We start from the raw sequence: 21,114 nt of genomic DNA on the forward strand, positions 1-21,114 counted from the left end.
TCTAACTGCCAAAAGAGCTTTTTCAGTAAATATAAAAGCTCTTAGAGTTAAGATAGTAAATGAAGATGTCATCATCAGCATTCTTTTTTAATAGTATGTAAAAATATGGAGTGTCTTAGTATTAGTGGCGTGTTAGATTTAATGAAACACAGTACTGCAGTGGTGATGGGAATTGTTAGAGGTCCAGGGGAGGACTAGTGGCCATGATAGTGTAGTGGAAAGAATATGGATTTTGGAAACAGTGGCAGCCATGAGGCACCCCCAGATCTCCCGCTTCAGGGAGTGGAATCGACCACTGGGCCCAGCTGCTGTAAGGGTCCATTGCTGCATTAGTGTGAAGGTCATGGTTCCCAAGTCTTTCCCCAGCCAGTGAGTGAGCACAGCAGGGGTACTAAAGCAGGCTCATTCCTGGGGACTCTGGAGTCCTCTGACAGGCAGCCTTGGCTCGAGGAGTCCCTGATGGTCTGGTCAGACTTTTTCTAGAACCGCACTGCAGTCTAACATGCGTCCACCCCACCTTCCTTCTTCCACTGTCTCCTTCCCCTGGGGCCAGACCTGCATTGCTTGGCTCTTCCAGCCTCCCCTGGCTCCCTCTCGCTTTTCTCTCATAGACGTTTCCCCTAATAAATCTGTTGTATTTTGAACCCTGTCTTGGTGTCTGCTTTTTAGAGGACCTGGTCTAATCCAGACATAGACTGTTGTGAAGGAGAGAGAACGTGTCCATACAGGAGACCCAACGTGGGCCTTCACGGTGACTCTTATCACCAGCAGCAGGAAATGTTGCATTGATCCAGAAATGCTGTTCTTTATATTATCTAAATTTGTGAGAGAATCCCACTTCGTTCATAAAACAGATATGTTTGAATGCCCATTATGAGCTGGGCAGTGTTCTAGCACCTGAGGATACAGTGAGGACTCAGGCCCTTTTCCGGGATGAGGTGCTTAGCTGGTGGCTGCATAGCAGAACGAGCTGTCAAGGGCCTTTCTGCCCCAGGCCCTCCCTTTTCCCTCTTGGCCACTCAAGGAGCCCAGAAGGACTGGAGAGCTCATCTCTTTGTTGTTGGTCAGAAGTGTAGGTGTTCTTTTCTGAATAGTTCTCCTCTCTACTTCTGTCTCTGTCTGTCTCGTATTTTCTTTCTTTTTAATTTTTATTGGAGTATAGTTGATTTACAGTGTTGTGTTAGTTTCAGGTGAACAGCAGAGTGAATCGGTTATACATATATCCACTTTTTTTTTTTGATCCTTTTCCCATGTAGGCCATTATAGAATATTGAATAGAGTTTGTCTCATATTTTCTTGATTCAGTAGTTTATTGCCTTCTTATTCATGAGGTTCCATTTCTAGCTGTGCCCCTGAGTAATACCATTCACCTCAGAAATTAAAATTTTCTTATTTAAAGCTACAAAACCCCCAAATTTCCAGTTCTCTCATGATGCTTTTACAGCTTTCTGACAGGCTCGTCTTTTACTCCGGTGGGGTTTTATTCCTTCTCATGATGTTCTGCCCAAGTATTTATTTTGTCTAAAAAATACAAGGCAGGTCTTTATGTCCCTCAGGCACAGAGGGAATGAGGCTCAAGGTTAAATATCCGCACATCCTTATTAGGTTAACTCACTCCTAATAAACCCAATAGCTTTTGTTTGAAGATTCTCGACTTTTCCTAAGTATGATTTAAAGCAACACCAAAAACCTTTACTGGTGGGGTCTGTTTGGTTTAAATAATCTGAGTGAAATTGGTACTTTTTTTCGATTGTCCTTCAAAACTGATGCTCCCCTCTCCCCCCCACGAACGCTAAGATATTTGTAGAAGATAGGCATTAAGTGAATCTTAAAATTTTGTGATACAATGACCTAACATCTTTTTTGAGAGCTAGGTCATGGCCAAACATCTAGGGAATTAACTCAGAGCAGAAGTTGTCAGACCTTGAGGTCAAATCCTCTTGTTTTGTTAGGTGTCAAGCTATTCAGAGTTTAGGATTGAAAGTTGATAAAAACTCGGGTGTTTTTCTTCTTGGACTGTCTGAATGAAAGCATAAGTGTGGTAAGTGAAGTCATGAATTTTGGAATATATGTCAATATTTTACAAATTATGGTTCCTAGGCTTTTCAGTGAAATTGCCTTGGTCTGAAAGAATCAGACATTCAAGGAGCCATTTCATATTAATTGGCTCCTAATTTTCAGGTGTAAACTCTGCAGAATTAATGTGCAGTCCCTCTGTACCTGTGTCCCAGTTAGAGCTCTGTGTACGGGTTCATTAAGATGCTCTCCAGTTCTTAGCTTGTGAGTTTGAGCTATTACCACTATAAAATTTAATTTCATTTTTACATTAATTTTTGTTCTACCAGGAGAGATCAGCTTAGCCTGTGCTGTGCTTAAAAATAAAATATCATCCAGGGATTTATTTATTTTGAAGTTAAAATTGCTTCTAGCATGATGATATCCTCTTCTTTGTTTTACTTAATTGTGTTAAGTAGACAGAGAGCAGGTATTATCCTTCTTTATAGTTGAGAATATGCAGGCAACAAAAGAGAATTATTTTTCCTATGGTCTACAAACAGAACTAGTTAGGACAAAGGCCAAATGAGAAAATGTTGGCCTCCTATTTGTCTCTGCAGCAGGGTTCTTTTAGAAAAACTAATTGTGAAACTTTTTCATTTTTTGCCAACATTAGAGCCTTTTAAAAAAAAAGTGGGAGGACTCTATTCTTCATTTAAATTTTCCCTTTAAGATTTGAGCCTAGATTGATGGGGGAAGGTATAGCACAGGGAGAGACTGGTTAGATGGAGAAAAAGGTAGCAAAGGATGCATGTGGATGGGGAGTAATCTCATTAATTAAAGTGAATTGGTTTAATCAGGAGAAAAACCTTGTTTAGGAATATTGAGAAGGATAGTACTGAAAACAGTTTGACAAGATTGTTTAAGTTCTGAAGTTTAAAAAATATTAATCTGGATTCTCAGTTGCCTGGCCTGAACAGAAAGGGAGTTTATTAAAGAATATTAGGTAGCTTACAGTATCTTTATCAGTTTTTGGGAACCGGGAATGATGCTGAGTCGCACTACAGAGCTGGGCTTGGAGAAGGCGGTCACCACTGTTGCCACCAGGTGTGTAGAGCAATACAGTGTGCACCAGGCGACACCACTGCCCCTGGTGGTTGTTGGTGGAACTGCTGCATCTGGCAGGAATAGTTGCTACCACCCACCAGAATCTCTGTTCTCTGTTTTTTTTTTAAGCACTAGCTTCCAAATCAAATTCTTGAGTGGGAGCATCTGATTAGTAGAACTCTGGCCAGGTGCCAGGACCTCATGAAAGATGGCAGGGAAAGCAAGTGTCTGTGATTTTCAGCTTTTATAGTAGAAGGTGGGTTTTGCCCTATTTGGGAGGAGAATGCCTCAAGCATAGGAAGGGGTTTCAAATACCAGGTAGCCCAAAAGGGCAGATATACACTACCTATAATGTTTATGCCTGATTGTAAGGCAACACCATTTTCCCATGAAAAGATTAAACAAAAAATTTTTGGATAGCTTGAACTTACATACTTTTAGGTATGCATTTATGTGTCTGCTAGATAATCAGATGTGTATTTTCTTTATTTAGTTGATTAAATGTGTGTCTGTATTTAAAAATTAAATTATCAATGTATACTTTAGGAATATTTTGCCCATTTATTTCATGAAAAAGTTATTCCAACTCTTGACGACTTTGACATTAGTGTGTTTATCACGGACACATTCGGAATTTTTCAGCCCAGCTTTCCTCGTGGCCACATCTGTCTGAGTTCTTTGAGATACAGCCCCTTTTAAAACATCTTTCTGATGCTTTCATTGGAAAGTTTATCTCAAGCCACAGGTACCCCCTTAGAGCACATTTGGACAGTCTCACTTAAAAAAAATTATCCCTGAGATGTATCTTTTTAAAAAAATTTACTTTATTGAAGTCTAGTTGATTTACACCGTTGTGTTAATTTCTGCTGTACAGCAAAGTGATTCAGTTATACATATATGTACATTCATGACTTTCTTAATGCAACTACTTAGCTTGTTTTTTTAGAGCGGTTTTTATGATATTACTGACCACTTAAAAGTATTCAGTAATATTACTGACTTATTTGAGGTCATCTCCTGAATGATAAATAAATCTCTTAAATTTCTTAGCTTCCCCTTGTGTTTGTAACCCAGACCTGTTTGTGAGCTCTGTGCAGCTGAAACTAGATGTGATTGGGGCCGTTTTAGGCTAAGATTCCTCAAACAATTCTTTGTTCATCAAAATAATGCGGAGTGCACTCCTTCAGGAGAGTGTAAGAATTCTTATATAGGGCTAAGTCCCTCTTTTCCTAAGGGACAAGTTTGGGAAAAATATTCCTTATGTTCAGATATGTATGAGAGTTCCTTGACATCCTTTCTCAAGGTTCTGTTTCAAGGAAAAATAAGAAATATGTCTTTGCTGAATGGTTTCTTTGCTGCTGTTCTTGACGTTGGAATTGGAAAGTCAAGTTTTCGCTTCAGTCTAATGAAATGGGAAGTCTCTGGACGGTCATGGGAGAAAATTGTGGAAATTCTCCTTTGCTCTCAGATTATGCATTCCTTTGGGGTCAAGAACACATGGAATCCAGGCTTAAAATAACGAGGGCCGTGGGGACTGGACATAATTCCTTCTGTTTCATTAGACTCAGTCTGTCCTTGTTAGTGTTGAGTGATTAGGAAGGCAGGATGTCGTGCTTCTGCTGGTTTATTCATTGTTTGACCTGGACTGAGACTTGAAAAAAATTACTAAAGATGTCCTAGGATGCAGTTCTGCCTTTGTTGCCTTTTTACTGAATATGGATTTCTGGTCCTAAGCCCCATTCTCTTTAGAATGTATCAATACATCAGAACTTGGCCTTTGATCTCAAACGTGAGGGAAATTTGAAGTAGCGGCAGTGGTTTCTCCCCCCAGTAGAGTCTGATTCTCTTCTGGTCAGCTAGTATTGTCAAGAGATTCTCAGCTTTGGCTTAAACTGTAGGGGTAGGTAAAGATATTACCCTATCTGTTCTTTCCTTTTTAGACATTTAAGCTCTCATATCCAAATGTCTTACAAAAAGGGGTTTCAGACTCTACCAGTGGGAAAAAATTGAATCCTTCAGACTGTTATATAATAAGCTTGTTCTTTTACTTTGGATTGTGAAGTTTTGATGGATTCTGTGGTTTGCCATCATAAGGCAGCATTGAAATGTAGTTTGCGTTTCTGCCTCTCCCAACTCATGTGGAATCCCAGAATCAGAGAGATGGGTAGGACCTCAGAGGTTCCCTCGGCCAACTTCCTCTCAGTGCAGGAATCTGTGACTCTGTCTCTGGACGCCCGTCACTTGCTTCTACTTGTTGATATGGAAGGAGCGGTGGGTGGGGAGGTGTCACACTACCTTGCTGGGTCCACTGTAATTTGTACTGAATTCCTCTTGATGGCGAACCCAAACCTGCTCTGTAGCTTCTCCTCGTTAGACCTGGTTTTGTCCTCTTCAAGCAAATCAAAATGATTTTTCCTTCTCTCATGTGGTACCATTTTAAATATTTGAAGACAGCTTTCATCATGTTCCCTCTAAATGTTCTCTTCCTCCCCAGTCTCATTAAACACCTCTGATTTTTTTTTTTTTAAACCTGTTCCTTCTAAACGTTTTTAGCCTTCTCATCTCACATTCCTGCTTTGCCTCAGTTAGAGAATGTCTCTCTTAAAATATGGTGACCATACTGTCGAGATAGGTTCTGATTTTACAGGACACAGTTGTATGATTACCTTGTTTGGATTTGAACAATATATGTAACCTATGTATGTGTTCATCATCTTCTAGGACAATTTATGACTACTTTAGTTCATGCTGAACTTTCAGTCAACTCAAATTTTTAGGGGCTACGGCCCCTGTTAAAGTCCACTATTAAATTCACATGAGCTGTTGTTAAGATACCTTTTACCCTTGAGCATTTGCCTTTCAAGACTGAAACCTGGTTGATTGCTTATCTCAGGCAAATTCTATGGAGCCACTTTTGAATCCTTTTTAGGTCGAGAGCTACTTGAGCTGTGATAATTCTCATCCAGCATTCAACCTTCCCTCCCAACTTTTGGTGCCTTGCAAATGTACATTTAAAAAATATACAAACATATAAGAGTAAAAAGAACATCTTATGCTGTGATTCTCAAGATAATTCTCTCAGGCAGGGTTGAGTCAACCATGGCCCATGGGCCAAACCCACCTCACCTATTTTATAAATGAAATTTTGATGGACCACAGCTATACTCATTGATACACTATGTATGACTGCTTTTGTGCTGAAATAGCAGAGTTGAGTAGTTGGAAACTGAGGCTGTATGACTCAAAGCCTAAATTATTTACTACCTGGCCTTCTGTAGAAAAAGTTGGCTGACCCCTGCTCTAAGGTGAGACCAACTGATTCATTAACGTGTTTTATGTTCATGTAGATACAAGACTATCCAAAACTCTTTCCAAGGTGCATTAACAAGGCTTCTTATGACTTTTTTTTTGTGGCTGGTTCAAGTATTTTATGGGAAAAAATATAGTTATATAGTCTTATATGTGTGGTTATAAAAAATCACATTCTAAATTTGCTTTCTCTCTCTAAATTATCTGATTGATTTTTAATGTGTTAGTATTTGAAAGCTCTTCTCCATACTATTACTGCAGCTGTCTCTTTCAAATTTGGAAACCTTCCCCACCAGAAATTGTCTTAGAGTTTTAGGTGCAGTCCCTAAAGTTGGTATGCATTTATCTCTGGGGAAGAAGAGTTATTATTTGGCATTAGAAAACTTCTATACACCTATTACTAGCAAATATTATATAGCACTTCTGTGAACTTATAAAAGGAACTGAGAGATTTCATGGAGTCTCTATTTTGAGAAAAAGAAGAAAACCATCTTTGTTGTTCAATCTACATTGCCTTACTCTGAAGCATTTACCAGCTACTTCATGATTTTGTCCTTGAATAGAATGCCTAGGGTTCAATTCAGAAATTACATAATCAGACTTTGTTAAAGAAGGAAAATGATAATTTTAAATAAAAAATTTTTAAAAAAACGAAAACATTTTTTATTAAAGAATTGCATTATAGTGGTGCCTGTCACAACTACTGTTTTCTTTGTTTTGGAAATAGGCTTATTGACCTGCCAGTGGTAAGGTGGAAACTCCTTATATTTTTTGTCTACGCTAGTGCTAGCCCTTGGAAGTCAGACAAATATTGCATCAAATTCTCCAAGTGACGGACAAATATAAAATTGCTCATGTGGAATCTTTGTGGCCTGGTCCTTTTGTGAAAGACAGACAGTGTTTACTCCAGAGTATGGAGTTTCAGGATTTGAATTTTAAAAGGTCTTCGTGTACCCATGTTGTTGATGCCCACATCTAGCCCTGACTGAGCATTCTGGGTCCTGTTCTGATGGCCACTGGAGCCCATCGGATCTCGTCCACCTCCTCCTCTGCTTCCTGACTTCTTCAGGGGCTTTAGTGATGCTGAATTGCTGGTACTTCCGTGCACTGGAAATGCTGTTTTCCCCTTTCTCATGGAGGACCTTTCTTTTACTCTTATCCTTTGCCTGGAGAACTCCTGTGCCCTGTTTCAGGCTCAGGTCTGCATTATCCCCTCAGGAAGTCTTCCCTCACCCAGGCAGCTTCCTGTTCTCACCCACACTGTGCACACCACATCATGTTACGCTGATGGGCTTACATCTCTCGGGCATACTCTTACCGCAGGTGAATCTTACCTGCTCACCTTCTCCCTGCCTTGCTAGAGACAGTCTCACAAAGCCCAATGGATGTCCTCATAAACGCCTGCTCACCTCTCTCAAAGGGCCTTCAGCCCAGGAAGTGCTCTCCTCCCTGTTTGTAATGATTCCTTCCTTCATGCTCCGCTTTATTCAGACTTTTCCCCATGCCTCAAATCTTGAGAACTGACCTTGCCTTGTACTTCTCGGAAAAAATAACCATCTGGTAGCAACTCCTTCAGCTTCTGTTCGTGAAATCTACAAACCCATTTCAGTGGGCCGTTGCTTTCTCCTTGCTTCCTATTACAGGGGCAGGCGGGATCTCTCCTCCTGTGACTGGTCAGCATTCCGTCTCCTCCCACGTTAGACACTTTGAACCATCTTTTCTGGAGTCTTCGCATGGGCATGGAGATGTGCAGTCATCTTTTTTTTTTACATCTTTATTGGAGTATAATTGCCTTACAATGTTGTAATGTTGTGTGGGTTTCTTTCAAGTACCGATCTTCTTAAAAAAAAATCTGCCTTCACTTCACTTTACCTCATGTTCTGTTTCAACCATTGTCTTCTTTTGATTCTGTCCTTCGTGGCCGTCCTTTTGAAGAAGGGTCGTTCCCACAAATGTCCTCACCTTTTATTTATAAACCAACTCCAGTCTGCCCCTTTCTCCCTCCTTTCCATGGATATTGCTGAGATCTCATTCATTCTTTAATTTCTCTGCAGCTCACACAGTTAAACCCCTGTCTTGCTTCATCCAGCCTCCATGGACGATCATATGTGGGTTTATTCAGGACCGCTAGTAGGCTAGGTCCAGGTGTGGATGCCTAGGAGATGATACTGGTGCTAAGGGAAGTGAGCTTTAAATTATTTTGAGATGTTGTGTGTCAGCTGGATCACCTAGAAAATGTATGGCAGAGCCTCTCATCTGCTTTCCCAGGTGGACCTTGGGGCATTCCATATCGTTTCGAGTCGTCAGGATTCCTGGCGTGTGCTGCTGTGTCCCTGCTCTGCTCTTTGGTTTGCCCTTGTTGCAGGTCACATGGCCTACAATACGAAGAGGATAAAATTGTCGTATTTTGAAGATGATCCCTTTCCATTGACTAGTGACTGCTCTTAATTCTGTCTGTTGCCTCAACTCTTTGATACCTGAGTAACAAATTGTCAGGGCTGGAGTGAGTGAAGCCCAGTGGCTGGCCTGGGGAAGAGAGTTTAAGCAAGCTCTGGGCATCTCGAGTGTGGACAGGATCATTTTTTTGAGGATTCCGCATCTCACTGGATGAATGGTCTCTTTGGGAGAAACCCTTCCATAATGAAACACTGCAGAGGAGCCTAGGGTTAAATGAAGAATCCTTTCCTGTTGTAAGTCACTTATTTTTTTCTGTAATTTTAAGCTTGGATTTTTGGGGGCCTTTTTTTTTTGTAACAAGAGGGATGGCACGTTGTTGTCAAGTGTCTTGAGGTTTGCGTTTCTATTCTGAGTCCTTCTGGAAATGGTGAGAACACTACGCAGCAGCACATTGTGGTTAAACGCGTTCTCCTTCGGTAAGTGTTCCCTTCTGTGCGCGTCTTCAGCATTGTTTCTTGTAGGTTCCTTTTTTATTTTATTTCTTATTTTTATTAAAATACTTTAAATCGAAGTATACTTGATGTACAGTATTATGTAAGTTACAGGTGTGTAATGTAATGATTCACAAGTTTTTATAACATCTTTATCGGAGTATAATTGCTTTACAGCGGTGTGTTAGATTCTGTTTATAACAAAGTGAATCAGCTATACATACACATATATCCCCATATCTCCTCCCTCTTGCGTCTCCCTCCCACCCTCCCTCTCCCACCTCTCTAGGTGGTCACAAAGCACCGAGCTGATCTCCCTGTGCTGTGCGGCTGCTTCCCGCTAGCTATCTATTTTACATTTGGTAGTGTATATATGTCCATGCCACTCTCTCACTTCGTCCCAGCTTATGCTTCCCCCTCCCTGTGTCCTCAAGTCCATTCTCTACGTCTGCGTCTTTATTCCTGTCCTTCCCCTAGGTTCTTCAGAGCCTTTTTTTTTTTTTTTTAATTCCATATATGTGTGTTAGCATACGGTATTTGTTTTTCTTTTTCTGACTTACTTCACTCTGTATGACAGACTCTAGGTTCATCCACCTCACTACAAATAACTCAATTTTGTTTCTTTTAATGGCTGAGTAATATTCCATTGTATATATGTACCACATCTTCTTTATCCGTTCATCTGTTGATAGACACATAGGTTCCTTCCATGTCCTGGCTATTGTAAATAGAGCTGCAATGAACATTGTGGTACATGACTCTTTTTGAATTATGGTTTTCTCAGGGGATATGCCCAGTAGTGGGATTGCTGGGTCATATAGTAGTACTATTTTTAGTTTTTTAAGGAACCTCCATACTATTCTCCATAATGGCTGTATCAATTTACATTCCCACCAACAGTGCGAGAGGGTTCCCTTTTCTCCACACCCTCTCCAGCATTTATTGTTCATAGATTTTTTGATGATGGCCATTCTGACTGGTATGAGTTGATACCTCATTGTAGTTTTGATTTGCATTTCTCTAATGATTAGTGATGTTGAGCATTCTTTCATGTGTTTGTTGGCAATCTGTATATCTTCTTTGGAGAAATGTCTATTTAGGTCTTCTGCCCATTTTTGGATTGGGTTGTTTGTTTTTTTGATACTGAGCTGCATGAGCTGCTTGTAAATTTTGGAGATTAATCCTGTGTCAGTTGCTTCATTTGCAAATATTTTCTCCCATTCTGGGGGTTGTCTCTTCGTCTTGTTTATGGTTTCCTTTGCTGTGCAAAAGCGTTTAAGTTTCATTAGGTCCCATTTGTTTATTTTTGTTTTTATTTCCATTTCTCTAGGAGGGGGGTCAAAAAGGATCTTGCTGTGATTTATGTCACAGTGTTCTGCCTATGTTTTCCTCTAAGAGTTTGATAGTGTCTGGCCTTACATTTAGGTCTTTAATCCATTTTGAGTTTATTTTAGTGTATGGTGTCAGGGAGTGTTCTAATTTCATTCTTTTACATGTACCTGTCCAGTTTTCCCAGCACCACTTATTGAAGAGGCTAGTCTTTTCTCCATTGTATATTCTTGCCTCCTTTATCAAAGGTAAGGTGACCATATGTGCGTGGGTTTATCTCTGGCTTTCTCTCCTGTTCCATTGATCTATATTTCTGTTTTTGTGCCAGTACCATACTGTCTTGATTACTGTAGCTTTGTAATATAGTCTGAAGTCTGGGCACCTGATTCCTCCAGCTCCATTTTTCTTTCTCAAGATTGCTTTGGCTATTCGGGGTCTTTTGTGTTTCCATACAAATTGTGAACATTTTTGTTCTAGTTCTGTGAAAAATGCCATTGGTTGTTTCAGAGGGATTGCATTGAATCTGTAGATTGCTTTGGGTAGTATAGTCATTTTCACAATGTTGATTCTTCCAGTCCAAGAACGTAGTGTATCTCTCCATCTGTTTGTATCATCTTTAATTTCTTTCATCAGTGTCTTATAGTTTTCTGCATACAGGTCTTTTGTCTCCTTAGGTAGGTTCATTCCTAGGTATTTTATTCTTTTTGTTGCAGTAGTAAATGGGAGTGTTTCCTTAATTTCTATTTCAGATGTTTCATCATTAGTGTATAGGAATGCAAGAGATTTCTGTGCATTAATTTTGTATCCTGCTACCCTACCAAATTCATTGATTAGCTCTAGTAGTTTTCTGGTAGCATCCTTAGGATTCTCTGTGTATAGTATCATGTCATCTGCAAACAGTGACAGCTTTACTTCTTCTTTTCTGATTTGGATTCCTTTTATTTCTTTTTCTTCTCTGATTGCTGTGACTAAAACTTCCCAAACTATGTTGAATACTAGTGGAGAGAATGGGCAACCTTATCTTGTTCCTGATCTTAGAGGAAATGGTTTCAGTTTTTCACCATCCAGAACGATGTTGGCTGTGGGTTTGTCATATATGGCCTTTATTATGTTGAGGTAGGTTCCCTCTGTACCCACTTTCTGGACAGTTTTTATCATAATGGGTGTTGAATTTTGTCGAAAGCTTTTTCTGCATCTATTGAGATGATCATATGGTTTCTATCCTTCAATTTTTAATATGGTGTATCACATTGATTGATTTGCACATATTGAAGGATCCTTGCATTCTTGAGATAAACCCCACTTGATCATGATGTATGATCCTTTTAATGTGCTGCTGGATTCTGTTTGCTAGTATTTTGTTGAGGATTTTTGCGTCTATATTTATCACTGATATTGACCTGTAGTTTTCTTTCTTTGTGACATCTTTGTTTGGATTTTGTATCAGGGTGATGGTGGCCTCATAGAATGAGTTTGGGAGTGTTCCTCCCTCTGGTGTATTTTGGAAGAGTTGGAGAAGGATAGGTGTTAGCTCTTCTCTAAATGTCTGAAAGAATTCGCCTATGAAGCCATCTGGTCCTAGGCTTTTGTTTGTTGGAAGATTTTTATTCACAGTCTGAATTTCAGTGTTTGTGATTGGTCTGTTTATATTTTCTGTTTCTTCCTGGTTCAGTGTCAGAAGGTTGTGCTTTTCTAAGAATTTGTCCATTTCTTCCAGGTTGTCCATTTTATTGGCAGAGAGTTGCTTGTAGTAATCTCTCATGATCCTTTTTATTTCTGCAGTGTCAGTTGTTATTTCTCCTTTTTCATTTCTAATTCTATTGATTTGAGTCTTCTCCCTTTTTTTCTTGATGAGTCTGGCTAATGGTTTATCAATTTTGTGTACTTTCTCAAAGGACCAGCTTTTAGTTTTATTGATCTTTGCTATTGTTTCCTTCATTTGTTTTTCATTTATTTATGATCTGATCTTTATGATTTCTTTCCTTCTGCTAACTTTGGGCTTTTTTTGTTCTTTTTTCTCTAATTGCTTTAGGTAAAAGGTTAGGTTGTTTGAGATGTTTCTTGTTTCTTGAGGTAGTATTGTATTGCTATAAACTTCCCTCTTAGAACTGCTTTTGCTGCATCCCATAGGTTTTGGGTTGTCGTGTTTTCATTGTCATTTGTTTCTAGGTATTTTTTGATTTCCACTTTGATTTCTTCAGTAATCTCTTGTTTATTTAGTAGTGTGTTGTTTAGCCTCCATGTGTTTGTATTTTTTGCAGATTTTTTTCCTGTAATTGATATCTAGTCTCATAGTGTTGTGGTCAGAAAAGATACTTGATATGATTTCAATTTTCTTAAATTTACCAGTACTTGATTTGTGACCCAAGATGTGATCTATCCTGGAGAATGTTCCATGAGCACTTGAGAAAAAGTGTATTCTTTTGTTTTTGGATGGAATGTCCTATAAATATCAGTTAAGTCCATCTTGTTTAATGTGTCATTTAAAGCTTGTGTTTCCTTATTTATTTTCATTTTGGATGATCTGTCCATTGGTGAAAGTGGGGTGTTAAAGTCCCCTACTATGATTGTGTTCCTGTTGATTTCCCGTTTTATGGCTGTTAGCATTTGCCTTATGCATTGAGGTGCTCCTATGTTGGGTGCATAAATATTTACAATTGTTATATCTTCTTCTTGGATTGATCCCTTGATCATTATGTAATGTCCTTCTTTGTCTCTTGTAATAGATTCACAATTTTTAAAGGTTATCCTCCATTTATAGTTATTAAAAAATATTGGCTATATTCCTCATATTGTACAGTATATCCTTATACCTTGTTTTATTTTTGAATATTTATTTATTTAATTTATTCATTTTGGCTGATCTGCGTCTTAGTTTTGGCATGTGGACTCTTAGTTGCGGCATGTGGAATCTAGTTCCCCAGCCAGAGATTGAACCCGGCCCCCCCTGCTTTGGGAGCGTGGAGTCTTAGCCACTGGACCACCAGGGAAGTCCCTGTTGTCCTTTTTTAGATTCCACATATAAGTGATATGTAGATCCTGTCTTAAAATGAGAAGCCCCAAACGAGCCAGTATAAAAATGAGTGAGGTTGTGGGTGGGGTCTGTGTGTGGTTCCTGTCATGGTGACCTTGCCAGCCCTCCGAATATTTGGGTGACTGACTGTCCTGAGCCCCAGTGACTCTGCTTTGCTAGCATAGCCTACATCCTCATGAGGAATTGTCAGTGATGAAGGGCTGTCCTGGGACATTTAAACTTGTAGCCACAAACCTAGCCCTCTACATTATGTAGTCTGATCACTAATAATGGAATGTCATCGACTTTTAAATTTCTGAGCAGTGGGAGAAAAAAAAAAAAACCTTCAAACAGAAGTGTTCTGTTAATGCGTGTGATAGACCCCTTTGTTGTTTGAAGCCAACCCTCTTGCTCTTTCCCTGAAGAAAGGGCTGTGTTGGGGCTAGGTCGCACATTTCCCTGGCACTTTGCCGCACCTCCTCTTCCCTGAAAATATTTATGGAGATCTGGTGTGTTAATAAATTTAGAAGTGATTTAATGGTCGCATTGGCAGGGTGAGATAAAGCCGTTCAGTGTGTTGTTCATTTTGTTTCTGGGTGGGGTGGAAGAGGGAAATGAAAGACTCACTTTTTCCTTTTTGGAAACCTAACACTCTGCTCTTCTGTTATCACTCTTGTTCTCTAGGCATTAAGTGTCACCGAAACCCTGATTAAACCGTTGGAAAAATTCAGAAAAGAGCAACTTGGAGCCGTCAAGGTTTGTGTCTAATCTGAGCACACTTGTAGACAGCAAATGTAGACACCTCTGCTGCTTGAGTGCACACTCGGTTCACAGTTAGCAGCTTTGAAGGAGATGTTGGAGTCCACCGTCTGTTGTTTTCTGTTTCAAATGTGCTTTGTCCCCTTTGGGGGAATATGAAATTGAAGACAAAACAGAAACACCTGGACTGGATGGTGAAACCTCTCGTAATCATCTTTGGCTTCACCTTTCCATGTAGAGTTTTAAAAATATCTTTAAGCAAGCAACACGTTTACTCTGTATAGAAGCATCTTATCTCTGTCGGAAGGGCAGTGATTTCCGTGCCCGCCTCAGCTTGATGGCAGAGTGTAGCATTATACTAGGGTTTAAGATTAGAAGTGCTGCTACACCAGCATGCCATTGAAACTAGAAAGAGAATATTCGGTTACAGTAAGTCCTCTACATACGAACCTTCAAGTTGCAAACTTTCAAAGATGCGAACGTGCGTTCTCGTATGTCCAGTCATGTTAAGTTAGTTGACGTGTCTGTAAGATTACTGTGCTGTAAAATTAAAAATGTTTTCTTTATTTTCTTTGTTTGTTTTTTACGTATTATTTGTGTGAAAAGTGTTATAAACCTATTACAGTACAGTATTATATAGCCAATTGTGTTAGTTGGGTACCTAGGCTAACTTTGTTGGACGTACGAACAAATTGGACTTACGAATGCACTCTTGGAACGCAACTCATTTGTACGTAGGGGGCTTACTGTATTGGGATGTATTTCCTTCAATTTAACACAAATTTATTGAGCTTCTGTTATGTGCCAACATTGTTATGGGTGCTGGGGATTCAAAGGTGAGTGAACCACACACTTTGTACTCAAAGCTCTGGGATGTAGCCAGGATCTCTGGGAATAATGCAGTGACTTTGCCCCTGGGAGCCTGGGATGTATTTAGCAACTTCTAACATCTGCTAACTAATAAGCTTTGAAATTAACTCAGAGAAGTAATTTCCACCAGCCTCTCTTGAATGTTGTGCACGTACTTGAGGGAGAAAAAGTAGCGTTTCTGTGTTGTTGACCATTTTTGGCTTGGCCTAAGGAGAAGGGAATAACATCAGTTTTAGGCAGGGAAGAGAGGTTTTATATTTGTATTTTTTTCCCCCATGCATTGGTGATGTGAGGTTTTTTTTTTTCTTTATCTTTGTAAACAAACTATTAAAATCCTTTTCTACGAATAAACATTGTGGTCTCCATGGCCATAGCTATACAAATGGGTCCAGAGAGAGCCAGCTTTTTAGCTGCTATTTATAGACTCAGTTCTCCTTTAAGTGACCTGTTAACATATTAGACACTTCTTTTTGGCATGATATTTTACGGTTTTTAATGAAGAGCTGTGTTTTGAGGGGAGGTCAGTGGGGGTACCCCCCAAGTCTTCTTCCTGGAATTGTTTGCTGAGCTACATGAAGCTGGTTTGTGTTTGCTGAGCTACATGAAGCTGGTTTGTGTCTGCTGGCTTTGTAGCAGGACATTGGAGGTCTGGCTTCACATCTGTGACCTTGGGCAAGTAATTGGCTTTAGTTTCTTACCTGTAAGATGACAGACTGGGGATCTTACTGCTGTATTTTGCAGTTTTATGATTCTGTTTTCTCTGATCTTCATAGGCTGTCTTAAAGCTTGAATAATCTTGGTTCTTTCTCTTTGAACATTTCATGGCAGGTACTGAATGTAAACATTTCTTATTTTTCTTATTTTACTTGGATGATGGTCGGGAAGGATAAGGGTTATATTATGTAAATGAAAAATGAATGTGACTTAATTAATAGATATATTTCCTTTTTATTTACCTACTGGGTTTTTAGAAATTTCTGGCCTTGAGTTTTCTACTGACTCCTTCTCCTCCCCAGAGTTGCCCAGCTTCTCATGTTGTGCCTGTTCAAAGTGTGGTTGACCCTTGAACAACTCAGGTTTGAACTGTGTGGGTCCACTTATACGTGGATATTTTTCACTAGTAAATACTACAGTACTACAAGATCCACGGTTGGTTGAATCCACGGATGTGGAACCGCCTATATTGAGGACTGACTGTAAGTTATACTCGGATTTTCAACTGCTCCTAGGTTGGTGTCCCTAACCCCTGCATTGTTCAATGCTTAACTAACTGTATAGCCTGCAGAGCAGCTTGCAAAATAAATTGCCATATTAAAAGGTTAAATTATTTTAATACCTTGTCTATTGAGCTGTTTAATGGCCAAATGCTATCCTGAAGTCCCATTTCTTTATTTCTTTTTATTATTATTATTAAAAAAAATTTTCTCCCCTCACCTCCCCTCTGCCGCACCTCATGGCATGCAGGATCTCAGTTCTCTGACCAGGGATGGAACCGTGCCCCCTGCAGTGGAAGCGCAGAGTCTTAACCACTGGGCTGCTAGGGAAGTCCCCCATTTCTTTCTTTCTTCGTCGTTTTTCAGGCTTCAGGTTTATGAAGGGTGTATCCTACATTCTTGTTCAGTACAGTGTGTGTGTTGGCTGTCACACCTATTGATGTTACCTGGGAGAAGCCTTTTTTTACTGGTAGTTTTGTATATTAAACAGTAGAGAAAGGTAGTTTTCTAGGTTATATAGTGATATATAAGCATCTGTCTTTCTCATTAGATTGTTAAATCTTTAAGAGAAAAACCTATGCTTATTTCTTTATTTTCTACCAGCCTCCACTCTGTCTTACTATAACGTATTTAATAAATAAACCAATTTTACTGTTTTTCTGTTCTAGAAGAACCAGGAAAGGGTTTATAACCTGGATATTTGATGATTTTCTCCAGTTATGCTTTCTAAACACCAATCCTGTTTTGAAAAGCACACGCTCTTGTTCCAGTGGTTTATTTACTTACGTGGGATACTTAAAAATAACTTAATTCTCTTAGGTTAAAGATCTTTTTTTAAATACCATGAAGCAGTTTTCATGTGGGGCGAGAAAGACAAAAGTCTTTAAAAGTTGACCGCAGCAGAATTTTTTAGGTACCCTTGTCAAAATGTTTATCTTTTCTTTCCCTTCTCCTTTTTCCCATCTGGGATGGTCCTGTCTTTCGCTTTTATATGCAAGCTCTTTCAGTTCCTTTTACTTCTTCAGTTTCCAGCATCCCAGTGACATGTTTAATTTGTGTTTTTAACATAATCGAAACTGCTAGGTGGCTTTTTGTAAACTGGATTTTTTAGGAGCCCCCAGGTCGTCTTTTCTGCTGTTTCACTTCTGTTTGGATATGTTCCCTGTCAGTCACGTCTGTTTGGTTTGGCCTTCAACCTCCGTCCTGTAGGTTCTGCCTCATTTTCTCATGTGCCTGCCCGGTTCTTGTCTCTGTTTAAAGAGCCCCATTTCCCACTGCAGGACACAGTCGTTCTGTGCTGTGTCCCATCAATTCAGAGTTTTCCTCACGGCCTCTCTTAGCTTTACTTCCACGGAAGCTCTTTTCCCTTCCCCAGAAGCTTGTCACTTATTCCTAAGTATCTGCATAACATTTTGTCGGTAACCATTGCTCATTAAATGTCAGTTTAGCCACAGGAAACTAATACAGGCACCAGACAACATCGGAGCCAAGTGCATTGTGTACAAACTCCAAGAAATACTAGAGCTTGCTAAGAGTTACAGTGGGAGAATTTAAAATTGCTTTCTCTGAAAGGGGCAGCATGCAAATATCAAACGGATACAACGAAATGATATTGATAATTTATAGAGCCTATTCAAATGCTCTTTTGCAAAGAGCCAATTACTGTTTTATTCAATAGAATAAAAGGTTTAACCAGAAGGCTTAAAAAATGTTTATTTCATAAATTATACCCTAGTAGCTCAGCCATTACCAGACTCTCACCCCATATTTCCTTTGTATTTCTTTTCAAGACTGTGCCTAACGACTAAATGTTTAATAAAAATCAACTTCCTGAGATTCTGTAAATGACTGCAAAATGTGGGTAAAAAAGCAAATTTATTTGAATAATTTCTCAAATTATGTTTGATAGAGCAGAAAAAATGTGATTTAATCGCATTTCTTTCATTTTTAGTAATAACAACCTTATCAGGCCTATCATATGGCACAGTGCCAGAGGCCTTGGGATATACAACTATGAATTAAAACACTGGTCGACCTTTCAGAAATTGGCAAGTCTGTGTGGGTGATGTCCAAAAAAAAGGCAATAAAAATGCACTGTGAAAAGTGCTCTAATACAAGTAACGGTGCTCTGTAGGTGTCCTATCATCTTGACTTTGGAGCGCCAGGAAAGTCTTTCAGGAAGACCCGATTCTCCCTCATTTGGAATCCTACTTCTGCCCCTTAAGTAGCTCTGTGATTTGGGGCAAGTCACTTAAGGCCTCTAAGCCTGTTTCCTGATCTTTAAAACGAGACTTAGGACACCGGTCTCTGAAGGTTTTCGCGAGGCTTCAGTGCATTTGCTAACATATTTCTGGGGTCTAGTGCAGGGCCTGGCGTATACACAGTTGCAGCTCTTTTAGGATCCCCTTTGTGACATGCTCCATATCAGCTTGCCAAAAAGAACTGCGCAGGTTCTTGTCTACTCTGTGCGTGCTGGGTTCAAGCACTGTGGCTTGTGACCCCCCTGGCCAGATGGTGCTAAGGTGATGGATAGGTGACTTGAGAGCAACGGCACCGGAACCAGCGGTGGCACTTTGTCAGGGTCGGTGTCGCTGCGCTATAGGCTTCTCCCTTCCCATGTCCTCTGACCAATGTCTCCTGGGCGCCTACTGGGTGTGCAGGTAAAGGCTGAGTTCTTGTTGCCGTGGAGAGGCTGAAGGAGCTTAAAGGCAAAAGGGGGGGGGGTTGGGTAGGGCAAATGAAGTGTCAAGGAGGGCAGGTGACATTGGTGCAGGAGTTGAGGGAGGTGGCTGTCCCCCCACTGGAGGAGACAAGGAGTGCTTCATGGAAGAGGTGGCATTTCCACCACCTGGTTTGGGGGTAAAGGCTGAATTTCCAACACCCTGGGCTGTAGGGTGTTGGTGGACCAGGGAAGCAGAACAGGGATTGCAAAGCTCTGGTTGGCCTGGATATACAGGAAAAAGTGCTCCTGCCGAGTGTGTTGTATGTGCTGTGAATCTTGTTTCTTGTATGTGCAGCGTTACCCCCACCTTTTTATTTAAATAAAGAGGGAGAAGGAGTTGGAATCTCTAAGAAAGTATTTAAGCTCCTGTCTAGACTAGTCAGGCCTTATTATTTACTGTTTGTAGTTTGAAAATAAGTCTTTTCATTTCCTCATCCTAGAAAATTTGTAAAATACCAAAAATATTTAAAAAAGAAAGTTACCCGGTAACTCAAAAATTTCCCCTTCTTCTAAAACAAAACAACAAATTCTAGTACCCTGCAGAAATGTGGACAGTTCACAGGTGTGTTCAAACTTTTGTGAATTCTTTATATGTTCTTTACTCATTTTTCCTTGGAAGTGTAATGTGTGATTTGAGCAAAAACTTGCTCAATAAAGAGTGTTTTATGTGTTAGGAATGTTTACCTCCTTTCTTCCATATTAATTGTCTCTTCTCCCTGCCTGTTGTTTGCCTTTTACCTTATTTATTGTGTATTTTTGATATCTAGAAGTTCTTATGGCTTCTTCCATTTCTCTTTTGCTCAGAAGTTCCTTCTCTGTTCTGAGATCTGATTGAAAATACTCTTTTTTGGCTTCATTTTTTACTTGTGACTCTTTCAGTCCATCTGGAATTAATTTTGATTTGAGACATGGTTCTCTTTTTATTTCCAGCTAGTTAACCAGTTATACCCACACCATTGGTTGAGTAATATTTTTTTATCCAGTGATTTGTGATGAAACCTTTATATATATATATATATATATATATATATATATATATATATATATATATATATATGTTTACTTCTAATAAATTCAAAAAACCTGATTATTTATGTTTTGTTTCTTAGGTTTATTAAGTCCCTCTACCATTTACACCGTGTACATCTTATTTGACTAATTATGCTGTTTTAAGTAATAGCTCTTCTTCACTGTTTTTTGTTGTTGTTGTTTTTGTATGTGTGATTTTATAACATTACAAGCTGACTTCCCATGAGTCATCTTGAACTTGTAAACATTTTGTTTGGCTTACTCATGTTAAAACTGAAAAAAATATTTTTTTGTTGCCACCATTTAAAAATCACTGGGTTTTCCAGCTGTTCCAGAAAAATCAGAAGACATGGCCTGTGTACTGGGCTTATATTTCCACATGGCAGAAATCTGCAGGAGCTCTGTTATGGCTGCCTGCATGCCTCTCTAGAATAGATGTGGGCCACCTGATCTGCCTTTGCCTCCACCTTTCCTTACTGAGTTTTACTTCCAGCTTGACTCAGACTCACTTGAGTAATGCTGTTTCATAAAAAAGTTTTCATTGTATTAATTTGATCCTTGATAGAGCCTTTTGTCTCATATTGTTCAATTTATTATATATATATGTATATATATATATACACACATACACATACATATATGTGTATCCTATATTGCAGTGTTGAAGAAAAAAGGCTCCATTCTTTATTGAATGCTGCTTGAACACAATCCCTTTTAAAATTCATATTATTTAAGTGCCAAAAGTCGTATAAGTACAAAGAAACAGAATATTCTATAGTGACCTTGAGAAGAAATGCAAGGAGAAACAATTATCTGAGTCTTAAGATTCAAAAACAAAACACAGTAGCATTTGTATAATACCATATGAAGTACGAACAA

The 21,114-nt window shown here is 39.3% G+C and overlaps 1 protein-coding gene across 6 annotated transcripts in view; it reads left to right on the forward strand.

The window, feature by feature from the left end:
* ARHGAP10 (Rho GTPase activating protein 10) overlaps positions 1-21,114 on the forward strand; it is a 319,062-nt gene that overhangs the window by 96,361 nt on the left and 201,587 nt on the right. For 5 of the 6 annotated variants that reach the window (XR_014264077.1, XM_082463359.1, XM_082463358.1 and 2 more), the window contains exon 4: positions 14,326-14,397. The exons of the other annotated variant lie outside the window; for it this stretch is intronic. Coding sequence is in view for 4 of the 5 variants with exons in the window: in XM_082463359.1 (XP_082319485.1) it covers positions 14,326-14,397 (72 nt within the window). In the remaining variant the exon portion in view is untranslated. The remainder of the gene's footprint in view (positions 1-14,325; positions 14,398-21,114) is intronic. 6 annotated transcript variants of the gene reach the window in all.

Source organism: Balaenoptera physalus (assembly GCF_965194825.1).
Source record: "Balaenoptera physalus genome assembly, chromosome: 5".
Classification (NCBI taxonomy): Eukaryota; Metazoa; Chordata; class Mammalia; order Artiodactyla; family Balaenopteridae; genus Balaenoptera; species Balaenoptera physalus.